At 34.4% G+C, this 18,979-nt stretch overlaps 1 protein-coding gene across 1 annotated transcript; it reads left to right on the top strand.

Annotated features, from left to right (window-relative positions):
* Positions 1-9,312: 9,312 nt before the first annotated feature.
* On the top strand, positions 9,313-17,489 carry LOC121986974. Its single transcript, XM_042540895.1, has 11 exons — positions 9,313-9,423; positions 9,490-9,543; positions 9,634-9,777; positions 9,871-10,153; positions 14,312-14,364; positions 16,083-16,169; positions 16,267-16,365; positions 16,530-16,691; positions 16,756-16,809; positions 16,884-17,030; positions 17,124-17,489. The coding sequence occupies exons 1-11, from the start codon at positions 9,313-9,315 to the stop codon at positions 17,487-17,489; spliced, it is 1,560 nt and encodes a 519-aa protein (XP_042396829.1).
* Positions 17,490-18,979: the final 1,490 nt, after the last annotated feature.

Genomic DNA, 18,979 nt, shown 5'->3' with positions numbered 1-18,979 from the left:
TTCACTCACCAGGACTTTCACCTAGCTTCACTCACTAGGACTTTCCATCTGCCTAGCTTCACTCACTAGGACTTTCCTTCTTCCTAACATCCCAGTTAGGACTTCCCAGTCAAGTGTCTGGTCAACCTTGACCTACTTGACTCTTCTTCAATCAATTTCTTATTGTCAAACATCTAAACTCAAATCAAGACTCAGCTTGGTCAACCAGGTCAACCTTGACCTGAGGGATGTTGCACCAACAATCTCCCCCTTTTTGATGTTTGACAATACCACAATAACACTTACAATACCACATGTAAGTTAGGCTAATCCTATAGCCTTAATCTTCATGCCACTAGATAATGAACACATAAATTAAGCTCTTCATTTTCCCCCAAGAGGGCACACTCCCTCTAGGTAATGAAAGCCTAACTTGCACCCATTCACAGGTCCTTTCATTCTCCCCCTATTGGCACACATCAACCCATCTTTGGGCACACATCAACCCATACCCCAATTTTGGGTACACATCAACAAATCCATTTGTTGACGACTCTCCCCCTGAAGAGTTGCTCATCGTTGTTCACAACGTCACTCGTCGTGATCAACACGATAATGAAGGTCCCATACCCTTCATTTATCCTTAACTTCTCCCTCAATATAGACAAATACACAACCTTGAGCATTTTCTAACCACTTGAGTTCCCACTTGAAATAATGAGGACATCCACTCCCCATTTCAAGTTCAAAAACTCATACATGAGCATTTTCTTTAAAGAAGGTTAACCACCTTCCAAGGTTCATGAAAAATAATTTTTCATGTCTTTAAAGAGTCCCTCCCCCTAAAGACATGGTGGTAACTTCTGTCATTGCACCAACAATGACTTGGAATCCCTAAACCTTTAGGAAACCCAAATTTAGAAGTTTTGAGGTTCAAATACTCAAAATTTGAAACAAACCTCAACCTAAAACTTCAATGAAGTCTTCCTTAACCAATCCATCCTTGTTTTCACATGAAAACACCCTTTGTATGTATACAAATGTATTTTGGGGGGTTTGGAATGGTTACCTAGACTCAAAGAGGTTCAAAGGTGCTGAAATCAGGCCTTCCCAGCCAAAATCAGCAACTTGGATCGATTGGAGTTGGGTTCCAATCGATTGAACCTTTCTGAATCGATCCACTGATTGATTCAGACTACCTGGATCGATCGGCTGATCGATCCAGCGAGTTTCTGCTCGAATCGATCCATGGATCGATTCAGGCACTCCAATCGATCCATGGATCGATCGGAGCTCTGATAGTTGCTGAAATTCCATTTCAGTCAACTTCAGAAACCCCTAGAAAATTCTACAAAAATCTAAAAATCATGAAATTTCATGTAGACATTATTTAGGGCATACTTAATCATGGAAAAATAGTTTTCTATGAAAATACATCATATTTTCAAAGATTGACACAAGATTGAAAACTTGCTAAAACTTTAGCGTTTTCTTCAAGTTTGTGTCTAACTATTCAATGGTGATTACTATCAAAAGATAGCCTTCACCATGGTTTTCCAAAAGCATTTTTTTTAAAACATTTTCAAAACCAATATCCCATCATGTTCCTTGGGCATAATGCACATGACTTGTACATTAGCTTTCCCAATGATGGGAAAAACACATAACTATGTGTTTTGATGAACCTAAAAACTCAAAAGAATGCACTAAATCAACATCTTGAGCTTTGTTCATCATCCTAACATCTCACTTGTATCTAATGTGCACTAAACCACATACAAGTCACCTTATAGTCTTTGTGAGATGTAGATTTTGGTTTTGCCCTAATCTAGGGATCATGCATATCTATCTAGGCATTTTAAAGATATTAGACATCCACCTAGGATGTCACTTGTTAATAAGTGTTGCTAAAATGCCATTTGTCCTTAATTACAAGGAATTAAACTAATGCATGATAATGTTATGACATACATCAAAATACAATAACTTTCAAAAGAAAGATTCCTATAACTACATGATGTATGAATGTCATGACATGGTATTTTTGGATTTTGCATAATAAAACATGAATGCAAAAATAGACATGATGTCATGGCATATGATGGGCAAACAATCATGGTAAGATTTAGCATAAATAAAATATACCTAGATTAACTATCTAAGTATCCTTAAAATCTTAGCTAAACTTACAACTTAAACCTAGATTGCCCTAAAGTGCTTAAAAAAAATGCCAAAGCCTAAATTGGCATTTCTAATTTCCTTGATTAAATTATGCCAGTCGAAATTAAGCATATCCTCAACTGTTGGCATATTTCATTTTTCACAAGAGTAGCACTTTTAAATTTAGGCCCGGATTGCCTTAAATTTCCTAAGAACATACCAAAATCCCAACTTGGTAGTTCTTCTGAATTTCCCAATATGTGCCATTTACGATTAAAATCAATTCTTCCACCATTAGGCACATTTTACTCTTTCAAGGAGTAAATAAAACTTCCATTTCATTTTCAAAGTTTAACAAAACCTTGAAAATGCTCCTTGAGTGTCAATTTCCTCAAAGTTGGGTTAACTACCCTTCTAATCGAAGTTGACACTCTCTAACCCATTTATGAGGTAGAGAAAATGCTCCTAGGAACCCAACACCTATTGGTACTCCTTGGATGCTCTAGGTACTCACTAGGGATAACTTCCCTAGATACCTTCCTAGTGATCTTGTTGGGCTTCTTAGAAGCCTTGGTCACATTTTCTAGGTCAACTCTAGGGATAGCCTCCCTTGTGACCTTGTTAGTGACTTTCTTAGACTTCTTAGAAGTCTTAGTCACTTTGGTTGCAAAGATACTTCTAGGGATATCTCCCCTTGTATCTTTGACTTGACTTCTAGACTTAGGGTTTGTTCCATAGCTATATGGAACCCTATGATAACTAGGCACATCCCTTTTTGCTTTGGGTTTGTATCCCAAACCTCTATGGCCATTGGATGGCTTTTGTACCCCTAAACCTAGGTTATGCTCATTTTGCCCTTTTAGGATATTTTTCATCCTTTTTAGGGTCTTTTCCATTTTATCAAGTCTTGATCTCAAGACTTGATTTTCTACCATTAAATCCTTAGATTTTGATTTCTCATTACACCCATGAGCATTTTTGTTTTTGGGCTTGTATCTATTATCCTTAGTGTTCTTGCCCAAGTGTCCATCTACCTTCTTAACCTTAGGTTGGGTAGTTTTGGCATGTAGAGCCACATGCTTTTCCTTAAAACCCTCATGCTTCCTATTCTTATGGTAAATTACATTAAAATGATAAAAATTAGAACTATCATGCTTTTTACCATAATGTAAAGGGGTAGGCTCAATAAAAGATACCTTCTTCTTTACCTTGGAGGCTCCCCCTTGACTAGTGCCTCCTTGAGCCTTGACCACCTTCTTCCCCTTGGGGCATTGACTTCGGTAATGCCCCTTTTGATTGCAAGAGAAGCATATAATATGCTCCTTGCTCTTCTTTGTGTTGGGGATGATCTCCTTGGGCTTCACCTTGCCTTTTTGTACCACTTGGCCCTTCTTCTTGGCCAATTTAGGACACTTGCTCTTGTAGTGTCCATTTTCCCTACACTCAAAATATATTATATGATTTTTATTTTTAATTGAAACATTTATACCTTTGTGTGTAGGGGTGACATCTTTTCCTTTGGATCCGGAGGTAGAAGCTTCCTCTTGATCGGACCTTGATTCTCCTCCATTTGATTTTTCTTGACTTGTAGAGGTAGTTGCTTCTTCCTCCTCTTCTTCTCTCGACCCGGATGTAGAAGCTTCTCCTTCTTCTTGATCCGGCGTCACCAAGGATTGCTCCCCCTCAATCCTAGAGGTGGAGGCTTCATCATCTTGAATATGAAACAAGGAGTATGCTCCCTCCTTGTTCCCTTCGGTGCATTCCCTTGAGGATGAAGCTTCTTGGATTTCCTCTTCTTCGGAGGTTGAGCATCTCTCAACCTCGGAGTCCTCCTCTTGGTCTTGCTCCAAAGAGTCACCCTCTCTGGATACTTCTTACTCTTGTACAGTGGAGGGGATCTCTTCATGAAGCTTGGCCAATTTGCTCCATAGTTCCTTTGCATCTTCAAATTCTCCAATTTTGCAAAGGATGGTGCTTGGCAATAAATTGATCAAGAGCTTGGTCACTTTGTCATTGGCCTCGCACCTTTGGACTTGCTCTTGGCTCCACTTGCTCCTCTTGAGAACTTTGCCCTTTGAATTTCTTGGAGCCTTGAAGCCTTCCATTAGAGCAAACCATTGCTCTATCTCCATCATAAGGAAATTTTCGATTCTTGATTTCCAAGAATCGAAACTCGTGGAAGTGTATGGTGGAGCCACCCTTGTGTCAAATCCAAGCCCATCTTGGAATTGCATCTTGAAGTTGAGCTTGATAAAGTCTTGAACTTGAAGAATTTGCTCCAACTTCTTCACCCTCTAGCTTTTCTTGTTATACTTGACCCTTCCGGCGATGATTCCGGTGAAGAGCGGCCTCACTCTGATACCACTTGTTAGGACCAAAAGTAGCTAGAGGGGAGGTGAATAGCTCGTCGCGTTCGCTCGGTGGTCGGCGTTGCTTGTTTCTTCAAAGATGTGCAGCGGAAATACAAAGAAACAATCCACACAACGCTAACAAGGTTGGTTTACTTGGTATCCACCTCACAAGAGGTGACTAATCCAAGGATCCACACCAACACACACACCCTCCACTAATAAAACTCTCCTTTATGGTAACTACCAAGGGCGGAGAAGCCCTACAAGACTCAATACAAGAAGAGAGGGAAAGGATACAAGAAATACAAGCTTACAAGCTTACAATGAGTATAAACCCTAACCCTAGCTTCTCTTCTTGGCTTTGATCTGCCTCTTGACTTGGAGAACTTCCAAGATCCTTCAAGAACTGGCGATCTGAGCTTTGTAAGTGCTGTGGAGGAGCTGGCGAGAGATCTGGAGTGAATCGGTGAAGAGATGCCGAAGGAATCATGCGCCTGCGGCCTTTATCGACGCCAACGGTCGGATCCCGATCGATTCGAAAGTTCCCAATCGATCGGGGAGGCTTTGGATCGATCCACGGATCGATCCAGAGCGCCTCTGTGCTCTGGGAAAAATGCCTGGATCGATCCATGGATCGATCCAGCCCTTATCGCGCGAAGCAGCTGCGTCCCAATCGATCCACTGATCGATTGGGACATCTGGATCGATCCACGGATCGATCCAGCGGCTCTCTGTTCGCTAGGAAAGGCTTGGATCGATCCACTGATCGATCCAGTACTTGGTTTTTGCCCAAAACCAAGTCCCAAGCCTACCAACCAACACCCGGTCAACCTTGACCTGTTGGTACACCATGCCTAGCATCTGGTCACTCCTTTGACCTGCTAGGACTTCCCACCAAGTGTCTGGTCAATTCCTTTGACCCACTTGGACTTTTCTATTCATGCCAAGTATCTGGTCACTCCCTTTGACCTACTTGGACTTCCATCAGATGTCTGGTCAATTCCTTTGACCTATCCGTATTTCCTCGTGCCAAGTATCCAGTCAATCCTTTGACCTACTTGGACTTCCCAACACCAGATGTCCGATCATCCTTGATCCATCTGGATTTTCTCTTGCCTGGCTTCACTCACCAGGACTTTCACCTAGTTTCACTCACTAGGGTTTTCCATCTGCCTAGCTTCACTCACTAGGGCTTTCACCTGGCTTCACTCACCAGGACTTTCACCTAGCTTCACTCACTAGGACTTTCCATCTGCCTAGCTTCACTCACTAGGACTTTCCTTCTTCCTAACATCCCAGTTAGGACTTCCCAGTCAAGTGTCTGGTCAACCTTGACCTACTTGACTCTTCTTCAATCAATTTCTTATTGTCAAACATCTAAACTCAAACCAAGACTCAGCTTGGTCAACCAGGTCAACCTTGACCTGAGGGATGTTGCACCAACAAAGGATATATAAAGAGAAAACGCAAACAGTCGGTGGGCGAGTAGCAGATGATGATCCAAAACGAGGAAAAGGAGGAAAAAGAGGAGTTGTGTGTTGGCATTTCTCGTCTTCATCTTCGCCTTCAACGACAACTGGAAGGGAAACCTAGAGGGGCCTCAAAACAGAATGAAGAAGTGCAGCGACTTGTTGTTGGATTCCGTGGTTGTTTTGATGTGATCAACCAAGTTCGGTTAGGTCCTATTTGATTTTGATCCCTGTGTCTAAGTGTGCAGGAGCTTAGGAGCACAGGATGTCGAGCGGAAGACGCAGCTAGCGAGAAGGATGACATGGGAAGGGAGCTGATGAGCTCGGTGCATCCGAGGGATGAAAGGATTGCGAAAAAGTACACCGGTGGGGGCACCCTCCATGCTTATTGAGGGTGCCCTCGACCTAGTCTTTGTAGCCATTTGGCAACGGATAAAGCTTTATCCGTTGCCTTGCTGGAGGCGCTCTCAAGCAGTAGATAAGATTTTCCTGGGCTTATAAAATGACTCTTGGACTTAGGAAAGAAACAACAACTTTAGAACAACTACTGGAATTATTTTCTAGTGATTTCCTGAGCTTTTCAAAGAGTGTAAGAGACTTCTCCGCCTACAGAGAAGGAGATTTTTCTAGTAAAGCTTTGTAACCGCCTTGGATTAACAACCACCTAGGTTGTAACCAAGTCAAATCCGTTTGTCTCTTTTTTTTTAATTAGTTGTTCATTTCAGTTTATTTTTAATTTGATATTGCTACTAATTTTGGTTGGAAAGAAGGGAAAGGTTTTATTTTTTTTACAAACGCTACGCCCTCTCACTGGCCCCGCTGCTGTACCAATACTTGTGAGTGTTTGCTTTTAGATGTATTAAATGTAGGGTTAATCTTTTTCATTTATTTTTTTTTTTTTGTGATTACTAATAAAATTTGGACATGTGTCCCAATTTCTGGCATGAGTTTTGTGGCGGGAAAATGCAACGCTTATAATATCATTGACAACGATTTAAAACCGTTGTCTTATTATCACAACGACAACGGTTATTCACCATTGTTCCAAGCGTTGTGAAAATTTTATCATTGAAAACGATTCATTGCACCGTTGTCCCAACTATTATTAAGATTATCTTTTAGGATAACTGTTGCATCAAAGATAACAGTTTGTGCACCAAAGATAACGATTTTGTCAAAAATTATTGTCTTTTACCAAATTTATAATATTTTTTTTAAAATCATTATTTTTGTGGTATTATCTTTTAGCAATTGTGTTGTAGTGCCACTTCCATGTATATAGATCTCGCATTTGGTCTTCCACCACCTGGTCATAGCCTTGATTCCGTCTCTCCCAGGATTCCGCCCTATGAAACATCCAATAAGATAGAAGCCCAAGGACTCTTCCACCATATCTATATCTCTAGTTCGGATTCTCTGTCCTCATTCCCCTCTGTCCCGGTGTCCCATTGTCGATCGTACGGATCAGATTAAATCTTAAGGATGCTTTGCACATCACGAGGATACTGTACATATTTTAAAGATATCATGATACCGTAAGATTTAATCTGATCCATCCGATCGACAATGAAACACCAAGATAGAGAATCCGAACTGCTATATCTCCGTAGTCAATACACAACCACTTCTTATTGTCCAAGGATACCATTATTCTTTTCGTTGCGTGATATAGTTCCTTAGTAGCCTTTCCAAAAGGAATAAAGCTATCAAGGCATGAATAGTGTGATTTTCCAACACAGGTCTCCAACTATTAAATGGAAGAAATAAAAACAAATAATTTTAATTAAAGTATAGTTTACAATTTAAAATATTAATAATGATTTTTTTAAAACAAAAATTAACAACAATTTTTAAAAATATTAATAAGAACTTTTAATGGTTTCATGTGAATATGTTTGACTTAATTTATAGTTCCAATAATCGAAATAAACATAACGAATAAAATGCTAAGTAATATGATATGATATGAATGTTTAATTTTTAAATATTGTAAATCTAGGCTCTTTCTCTTTATTAAGATACAAAGAAAAGTTCATAGTTAGTAAGATATAAGAATAATTAAATAAAATAATAAATAAAAAGGAAATTATTTGTATATTTTAAGTGTGCAATTTATTTTTTTTGTTTACTTTTACATAAAAATAAATGGAAGGGAATTTATTATTTTATCAACATTAATTTTACTATTAAATTTTAAGAATATATTAATAGAGAGATAATTGCTTACCTTTTGTATAAATTTAGATTTATTATTTTAACCTTAATAGAGGCTTATATTTGGTATAAATTTTGAAATTTCTTATTTTAAAATTAATATAGATAAGCTTAAATTAATTTTAACATTAATTTTATATAAATTATATGATTACATTAATGATAAATTAAACATCTAAAAGAAGGCAACTAATTTCCCTTTTATTTATTTATTTATTTTATTTAACAATTATTATATCTTACTAATTATAAATTTTAAGATTACATTAATAATAAATTACAAATTTAAAGAATGCAAACAAGTTTCCTTTCATTCAATTTTTTTATTTAATGTTTTTTATATTTTACCGACTATAGACTTTTTTGTGTGTGTATTTATAAGTGAGAATGGGCTAAAATTTACTACATATTGTAGTACTAAACTTTCGTATCATTTTACATCATGTTACTTAGTATTTTATTTATAGTGTTTATTTCAATTGGTGGAACACAGGCAAGATCATGGAACATGGAAGCTAAGCATTCGCTTAAAACCATTCAGGTCGTCATTAATATTTTTTGAGAAATTATAAATAATATTTTTCTTTTGAAATTATTTTTTTTGTCAGACGATAACTGGAGATCTATTTGACTGTGTTGATATGTATAAGCAACCGGCGTTTGACCACCCTTTGTTGAAAAATCACACTCTTCAGGTATTTAGCATTAAGAACATAAGTCAAATTGATATGATACTTTTTATTGCATGGTATAGTTCATTCAACCCTTTAACTGACCTAATAATCTTTGTAGTTAAAACCAAGTAGTCTTCCAAAAGGAATGAAGCTTGCAAAATCTAAACCAGCGTCTTTTTATGGATTCAATGATACTTGTCCTTCTGGCACCGTGCTCATCCATCGTACTCAGAAACAGGATTTAATTGAGTCTAAATTCTTGAGAACCCAATTTAGAGAACAAGTCGTAGATGAGGACCAAATTGAGGAACGAAATCACGTGAGTTATTGTTATTATTATTATTATTATTATTATTATTACAATTTTGATTCAATATAGAGTTCAAAGATAAATAATATTTACATTGTACATAGTTTGCAGTAATTACAACTCCACCTGGTCAATTTTATGGAGTATACGCAAAAATGGCGACTTATAAGCTTCCAGATCTACAAGCTAGTCAAACATCATCCAGTAGTATATATCTTTATGACAATGGAGAATCTACAACCGATATGATTATAGTTGGTTGGCAAGTAAGTTAATATAAATCGTTTACTAATAATATTATTTTATATCGTTACTAATATCCAATTTCACAGGTTTCACCAGTCCTTTACGAAACCAATTATCCTCGATTTTTTACTTACTGGACCGTAAGTATAAATTTTTTATTTTTGATTTTTTAGCTTCATATATATATATATATATATACTCAAATAAAATATTTACTTACATGTTTTCAGAATAATGGAAATATTAAGGGATGTGTGAATTTGGAATGTGCTGGTTTTGTTAGCACTACTAATATTTATGGACCTGGAAGTTTTATTCCTCAATTTTCTACTTATGGCGGTGAACAAAAATATATATCGATATTAATCGCCAGGGTAATTTCTTTCTTTTGTTTCCCTAAATGTGCTTTTTAAATTTTTATTGAAGTTTAATCCTTATTGATAAATTTTGTGTATTTTCATTTATAGGATTCTATAACAGGGAATTGGTGGATTACATATAATGATGAGTTACCTCTTGGATATTTTCCTAAGGAATTGCTTTCAAAGATGAATGATTATGCCAACTTGGTTCAAATGGGCGGGCAAGTTAAGTCTCTCTCGAATGTGCCAAGCCCTCCAATGGGTAGTGGTCATCCAAGTAATGAAGGACCTAATAAAGCTGCTTATTTCATTGATATTCAGTTTGTTGATCAGTCGAATAACTGGTTTGTTTTGAATCCTAAGTCTATTTTTGCTAGTGTTGATATCGGTAATTATTATAATATATCGGATAATAAGTATGTAGATGATAAATATGTTTTTGCTTACGGAGGAGCTGGAGGTTTCAAATAAGAGATATCACTTCTGTGTAATAAATTATCTAAATTTATTAAATTTAGATCTATGTTTTCAATGGAATTATTTTAGCCCAAAATAAATCACTGATCCAAAATGGATTTTTTTTTATCATGCCTATGTATTCACATCTATGGATTATATTCAAAAATGATAGTGCATGTGCATCAATCTGAACTAGGCTAATGAATGTAAATCCTATTGACGCACATGCATCTCTATCTTCCGGTTAAAGATAAGGGGACATGCATTTTGCATCGGTTTTGGCAGCTTGGTGGCATCAAGGTAACTAATTTTTTCCTCCTCCATTATCATCCTCATATTTAGGGGTGAGAAAAATATCATTTAAATTAAAATAATCGAACAAATCAATTTATTTTAAAAATTCAGTTTGGTTAATTCAAAAATTTATTTTTTAAAATTAATCTCAATTTATTTAGTTCAATTTTGATTATAAAATTTAAAATTTGATTAAACTAATTAAACTGAATTGCTAATAGTCATTATAATCAATTGATTATTGGTCCACAAATCAAACATAGTAAATTGAGAAATCAACTTGTGCAATTGATTATCCATATAGCAGTCGATTGTTAATACAACAATTCTAATAATATGATAACAGACCAAATTAATTATTTTATTTTAGTTTGATTTATGATTTTAGTGACAAACTTTGATAAGTTCATTTTGTTAAAAAAAAATCAATTAGTTCAATTAGATCGATTTGATTGTAATCGATTGTTCAACTCTGCCCATGTTATCCTTTAAAAACTTTGCAGGATTTGGAGATAAACTTCAAAGAATTTTTTTTTGTAGGGAATTTTTTTTTATCATGCATGGAACACTATTTATCTTTATGGAGGTGTTATTAATAGCCTAAATAATGGGCTCAATAAATAATTAAACTAATTAAATCATAATTATTAAATGCTAAAATTTTTGTTTATTATGTATAGTAATAATTGGGATTGAATTTATTTTGTAGTTGCGCCTTATATATACATTGATAGAAATAGAGCTAACAATGTATCTATCTATAATTTTGTTACTAGCAACACAATAAAGCATACACCTCTAAATATTGAATGCCAAATTTTACATAGGCTTGAGTTTCAAGGAAGCATAAAGTAGATTTGATAATAACTTCCCATCTTGGTGGTGTCAGCTCAATTGAAATACTTTATATCGACCCTTTCAATATGAATCTTATTGCCATGGGGATCATCTACTATTTTTTGATTTATCTCTCTACAAATGATTGTGGAGTTGATCATATGGGACTCTTAGGTTCAGCATATGACCTTTTGCTGCATTGTTGTCATGGCAACACTTTGCATCTAAAATGCTCATCTTAGTCTGGAAGAGGGTAGACATCCAATTCTACCAGGTACACTACATAACCTAAAAATTTGTCAAGACCAATGTCCAAGTAAATTTAATGGATGCACCGCCAAACTCCACAGGTTAAAGTCTCATGGGCAAATTCCATCTCCTTAGAAATCAAATGGCAAGCATAGTATTATAGGAGTTGTCTCGTACTATACTGCTTGAGGAGGTCTTTTGCATCAAGTAATTATCACAAGTTCCTCTAAAAAAAGTCTTGCTTCTTTTCATTTTGTCTTGGTTGCCTTATAATGAAGTTTAGTTTGGTCATAGTTATCATTCCAGCTAAAGATTATTCATGTGGGTTCAATCTCAAAAGAATCTAGCATATGAATGGGTTCAGGCTACTGAAAGAAGGTAAGTTCTAGCCTTTAGAAAAATAATGTGATATACAATGATTTCATAATTCTAATTCCTGATATATAAAAAGATTTAAAAACTAATAGAATAGCAATGTGTGTACATATATTCATTCTACATCAATAAGATAACGGGGAAGATAGATAAATCAACCAAAAGAAGATATTAAAATCTTGATATACTACAAGGTCATATGCTTTTAACTATGTCGAGCTTCTTCTAAATGTTTGAAATTTTTGGTTTTTTTCCGTGTCAATAAAGAACTATAGGATCTTAATGATTTTACTAGTATTTAAGGATAACTAGTATGTATATTGTAGTATTGTTTGCCAAAGTATATCCAAAAATAGAGCAAACAGTGTAATTTATCTATCATTTTGTTACTAATAAAAAAAATACTAACTCTAAAGTACTAAATATCAAAACTTACACAGTGTAAAATACCGAAATAGATAATAATCAAATAATAAGGTTTAATGGACGAATAACCTTAACGAAATTTTTAGAAATTTTCTGAAATTTTTTGGGATTTAATCAGAGCCCGTATGACATATTTAAAAGGGATACACTTGTGAGTTCGAGAAAAGTCTGTTTGAAATACCTGAAGGTGGGAGTTGATTAAGAAACTGATCTAGGGTTTAATTTAAAGTTTCCTAAGTTATAAACTTGTAATTATCGTGCCCTAACTCCCATTCACCGCTCAATTTTTCGTCCCCGAGCCCGCTCCCTCTCGCAAACCTTTCTCCCCAAAATCCACCGACTACATTCATGCACTATCTTCTTCTACCCATTGAGTGGTTGTACTCACTACCCCTTTGCTTTTTCCTTAACTTTCAGTCCCGCTCGAGTTGAATTTATGTTTAGTTGTTTCATTTTATTGTTTCCGTTACTTATAATTATTGTTCCATTTATTCTAGATTTTTAAATGTTTCACATATATATATATATATATATATATATATATATATATACACACAGAAGTGTTATGCTGCGGACAAAACCATGTGAACCGCTGCGGACTTGCCTTCCTAATCGGTCACCAGTCCGATCAGGAAACCTCCTAATCGGTCTCTGGACCGATCAGGGAACCTCCTGATCGGTCTGTAGACCGATCAGAAAATGATCGGTTCCCTGATCGGTCCAGAGACCGATCAGGAGGTTCGCTGATCGGACTAGAGATCGATCAGGAGATTCCCTGATCGGACTGGTGACCGATCAGGAAGACATGTCCGTAGCGATCCGCTCGACTTTGTCCGCAGCATATATATATATATATATATATATATTTTGTCATTTATGATTTGAAATTGTTATATTATATTAGTATTTTATGTTAATTGATAATAAATACCCATGCTGATATGACATTTGTCCGAACATGATGTGATTGAGACCAACGACATAATTGGTTCTTGTATGTTTTTTTTTTTTTTTCCTTTCATAAAAATAAAAAGATAAAAAATAAATAAAAGGGCAGTTCCAAGATACTTCGACACATGACAGTTCCATGATACAACATGCATAATCAGAGAAACAACCAGGAGGGAGAAAATCGGCTCTGAAAATCCTCAAAGTAACCAGTATGTGTTCACCATAGCCCTGTTAAGTTTGCTAGATACTATCCATTTGTCCACCCAACCTGCAGCCTAAAGACTGAAGATCCACCAGGTCACAAGATTGAGCCATCTCCACCAAGTCATTTGTTTCATAGTGGGTCACCGACATGCCTCCTTCCTTCGTTTGAGGAGTCACCAGTGCATTGAAATCTTCCAATACCAGCCATGGAGCCCTATTTGTACCTCCAATATTTGTGAGGGAATGCCAAAGCAGTCGTCGTGCTCTGATATTATGAAGTGGCAAAAGATGAAATCGTTTGTCCCTAGCACTCTCGTCGTACTCGACCCCATACTATTACGAGGGTGATAAATCACGACAGCCAAGTAAGCAAGTAGTGAGTGAGGTGAGGTGCACAGAGGATTTACGCCTTGATAATCCCACGGTTGATCCCACGTTTTTAAGTGGCAAATGAACCACTACTTAGAGAATAAATTTGCAAATGATGCAGTAATGAATAAATTGCTCTTCGACTCTTAAGATGTTAAGGTCCACCAAATATGTTCTCCAAAGTAACAATATTCTACCATGATTAGAGAATTGAAAATTGTGTACAATTCTCATACATGGAAACCTCCGCGAAATGATGGTATGTGTATCCCCTTTTGATAATTTGGTCTCCAAAAGCCCAATGACTGCAAGGTGTCGTATGTGAAAGAGGTCATATACCGCTTCCTGTTTTAAGAGTTTGTGAAAGTCCATGATATTTCAGCTGGCAATCTCCATGGAGTGATACAGACACCATATGCCCGTTTCTTTTTTGTGGTAACTATCTTCCATTTCAGGCCTAGTTGCGATTCCTAGATGGCCTTTTCATTCTCTATTTAGGTGTTGCTGGACTTGGATGTTGCATCACCCAGTCCGCCACCTTGTAGGGCAACGTGATTTAGACCCAACCTATGACAAAGTCTAATATAATCATTCAAAGTTCAAAAAGATATTACTTTTGATTTGAAATTCGGAATCAAATTCTATCAGTGATCAGATATCTAAAATTCGAAAATCTACATTTATTTATTATTAGTGAAATCATAACTGCCAAGCTTTTTGTTGCATGCTATAGTTCTTAGTAGCCTTTCCAAAAGGATGAAGCTTTTTCTAATATAGGTCTCCAATTATTAAGTGATAGGAATAAAAATAAATAATTTTAATAAAAGTATAATTATCAATTTTAAAAATATTAATAATGATTTTTTAAAAAAATTAATAACAATTTTTAAAAATATTAATAAGAATTTTAATTAAAAAAAAATTCGCTACCATACCGATATTCTTTAATAATAACTTTAATGGTTTAATGTGGCCCCCAGGACGTAGCACTGATGGTAGGTGTATGACATCTCTGGCTAATGGTTAAAGATTGATTCTCAAGAACTGACGATATGAGATTTATCCCATTATACGTCTATGACCTATGTATCTGTATTTAGCTCCCTCTATATCCGCGGAGCCGACATTAAGGGAACACTAAGGTAGCGGATCTAATTTTTTTAATAGTTTTATGTGGCCCCCAGGACATAGTCCAGACGATGAACGTATGACATCTCTAGTGTAATGGGCATAGTCCTATTATATATCTAACATTTGTATATTTATATTTATCTTTCTCTATATTTGTGGGGGCAGTACTAGGTGTTGTTAAGGCAGAAAAATAAAATACTAAGTAATATGACATGAAAGTTTAATTTTTAAAATATTGTAAATCTAGGCTCTTTCTCTTATTTATAAAGACACAAATAAAAGTTTATAGTTAGCCAGATATAAGAATCATTAAATAAAATAATAAATAAAAAGGGAATTATTTGTATATTTTAAGTGTGTAATTTATATTTTTTTGTTTGCATTTAAATACAAATAAATGGAAGGGAATTTATTATTTTATCAACATTAATTTTACTATTAAATTTTAAGAATATATTAATAGAGAGATAATTGCTTACCTTTTGTATAAATTTAGATTTATTATTTTAACCTTAATAGAGGCTTATATTTGGTATAAATTTTGAAATTTCTTATTTTAACATTAATATAGATAAGCTAAAATTAATTTTATATAAATTATATGATTTCATTAATGATAAATTACATATTTAAAAGAAGGCAAATAATAATATCTTATTAATTATAATCTTTAAGATTATATTAACAAAAAAACTACAAATTTAAAGAATGCAAATAAGTTTCCTTTCATTCATGTTTTTTATTTAATGATTATATTTTACCAACTATAACTTTTTTGTGTGTATTTATACGTGAGAATGGGCCAAGTTTTACTATAAATTGTAATATTAAACTTTCATATCATTTTACATCATGTTTCTCCGTATTATATTTCTGGTGTTTATTTCAATTGGAGGGGTACAAGCAAGATCATGGAATAAGAAAGCTAAGCATTCGCTTAAAACCATTCAGGTCGTTATTAATATTTTTTTAAGAAATTATAAATAATATTTTTTTTTTTGAAATGATTTATTTTTTGTCAGACAATAACTGGAGATCTATTCGATTGTGTTGATATGTATAAGCAACCAGCATTTGATCACCCTTTGTTGGAAAATCACACCCTTCAGGTATTGAGCATTAAGAACACAAGTCAAATTGATATGATGTTTTTTATTGCATGTTATAGTTTATTTGGCCCTTTAATTAGCGTAATAATCTTCACAGGTAAAACCAAGTAGTCTTCCAAAAGGAGTGAAGCTTGCAAAATCTAAACCAGCATCATTTTATGGATTCAATGATACTTGTCCTTCTGGCACTGTGCTTGTACACCGTAATCAGAAACAAGATTTAATTAAGTCTAAATTCTTGAGAACCCAATTTAGAGCACAAGCCGACCAAATTATTGAAGGAAATCACGTGAGTTATTATTATTATTATTATTATTATTTATAGAGTTCACAGATAAATAATATTTACATTGTCCATAGTACGCAATAATTGGAACTCCACCTGCTCAATTTTATGGAGTATATGCAAAAATGGCGACTTATAAGCTTCCAGATCTACAAGCTGGTCAAACATCAACCAGTAGTATATATCTTTTTGGTGATGCAAAATCTCCCACCAATATGATCATGGCCGGTTGGCAAGTAAGTTAATATAAATTATTTACTAATAATATTGTTTTATATCGTCACTAATCCAATTTTACAGGTTTCACCGGTCATTTATGAAACTAGTTATCCTCGATTTTTTACTTATTGGACGGTAAGTATAAATTTTTTATTTATATATATAGGTGTGTGTATTCTCAAATAAAATATTTAATTACATGTTTTCAGAGTGATTATAGTGATAAAACGGGATGTTTCAATTTGCAATGCGCTGGTTTTGTTAGCACTACTAATATTTATGGACCTGGAAGTTTTATTCCTCAATTTTCTACTTATGACGGTGAACAGAAATATCTATCGATACTAATTACTAGGGTAATTTCTTTCATTTTTTCCCCTAAATGTGCTTTTTAAATTTTTAATGAAGTTTAATCCTTATTGATCAATTTGGTGTATTTTCATTTATAGGATTCTAAAACAGGAAATTGGTGGATTACATATAATGATGAGCTACCTCTTGGATATTTTCCCAAGGAATTGCTTCCAAAGATGAATGATTATGCCGACATAGTTCAAATGGGTGGGCAAGTTAAGACTCCCGTGAATGTGCCAAGTCCTCCAATGGGCAGTGGTCATCCAAGTAATGAAGGACCTAATAGAGCTGCTTATTTCATTGAAATTCAATTTCTTGACCAGTCGAATAACTGGTTTGTTTTGAATCCTAAGTCAATTGTGCTTGGGGCTGATATTAGTAATTATTATAATATATCGGATAATCATTATGTAGATGATAAATATGTTTTTGCTTACGGAGGAGCTGGGGGTTTCAAATAAGAGATATCAATCTTGTGTGTAATAAATTATCTAAATTTATTAAATTTAGATCTATGTTTTTAATGGAATTATTTTAGCCCTAAATAAATGACTAGCCAAATCCAAAATGGATTCTTATCATGCCCAAACATGACCTTCCATTGTGATATGGAAGCTATTCTGCATCGTCAGATCCTTTTCTAAATGTAGAGATTCTCTCTTTTATATAGAGGAATTATGTATTCACATCTATGGATTATTTTCAAATATGAACTAATGCATGTGCATCAATCTCAACTAGGCTAATGGAGGTAAATCCGTTGGCACACATACATCTCTATCTTAGAGCCCATTGAAGATTAGGGGACTTGCATTTTACATCATTTGTGGCAGCTTGGTGGCATCAAGGTAATTAATGTTTTCCACCTCGATTATCATCCTAATAATTAGGGGTGAGCAAAATATCATTTAAATTGAAATAATCGAATGAATCAATTTATTAAAAAAATTCAGTTTAATTCAGAAATTTATTTTTTTTAATTAATCTCAATTTATTTAGTTCAATTTTGATTATAAAATTTAGAATTAGGTTAAACCAATTAAATTGAATTGCCAATAGTTATTATAATCAATTGATTATTAGTCCACAAATCAAACATGGTAAATTCATAAATCAACTTATGTAGTCGATTATCCATATAACAATCGATCGTTAATACAAAATATCTGTCCCCAGGGCGTAGCACAGATGGGGAGTGCATGGTTCTGTGGCTGAAAGGTCCAGGGGTCGATCCCCGGGATGTCACTGCCTGGGGTTAACGTCTCCGCTATGCACTTTCCACCTGTGTACCTGCATTTACCTCCCTCCATATCTGTGGGACCGGCTTAGGGGGGCCGCTGATGTGGCGGTTCCACATTTTTTGTTAATACAAAATATCTAATAATATGGTAACAGACCAAATTAATTATTTTATTTCGGTTTGATTTATGATTTTAGTGACAAAATTTGATTAGTTCAATTTATTAAAAAATCAATTAGTTCAATTAGATCAGTTCGATTTTAATTAATTACTCAACCCTACCCATATTATCCTTAAAAAACTTACATTTTTGATAAATTTATATACAAAAATTGCAAATTTTGCAAGATTTGGAGGTAAACTTCAAAGCAATTTTTCTTTTGTAAGGGAAAAAAAATTATCATGAAACACCATTTATCTTTATGGAGGTGTTATTAATAGCCTAAACAATAGGCTCAATAAATAATTAAAGTAATTAAATCATAATTATTAATTGCTAGAATTTTTTTATTATTTATATTAATTAATTGGGATTGAATTTATTTTATAATTGCACCTTATATATGCATTGGCATAAATAGAGATAACAGTGTATTTATCTATAATTTTGTTACTGGCAACACAATAAAGCATACAACTCTAAATATTGAATGCCAAATTTTACATAGGCTTGAGTTTCAAAGAAGAAGAAAGTAGATTTGATATTAACTT

This window comes from Zingiber officinale, chromosome 5B, assembly GCF_018446385.1.
Source record: "Zingiber officinale cultivar Zhangliang chromosome 5B, Zo_v1.1, whole genome shotgun sequence".
NCBI lineage: Eukaryota > Viridiplantae > Streptophyta > Magnoliopsida > Zingiberales > Zingiberaceae > Zingiber > Zingiber officinale.
Note: the sequence above shows the minus strand (reverse complement) of the source record. Positions and strands in the feature narration are given on the sequence as shown.

What these genes read in the sequence shown, in the direction of transcription:
- LOC121986974 (XM_042540895.1), top strand. Translation starts at nt 9,313, where the DNA reads ATGGCGACTTATAAGCTTCCAGATCTACAAGCTAGTCAAACATCATCC. An exon ending in ATGCCCGTTTCTTTTTTGTG is followed by an intron (nt 14,365 to 16,082) that starts GTAACTATCTTC and finishes ATTTTTTGTCAG; the next exon opens with ACAATAACTGGAGATCTATT. An exon ending in GTCCTTCTGGCACTGTGCTT is followed by an intron (nt 16,366 to 16,529) that starts GTACACCGTAAT and finishes CATTGTCCATAG; the next exon opens with TACGCAATAATTGGAACTCC.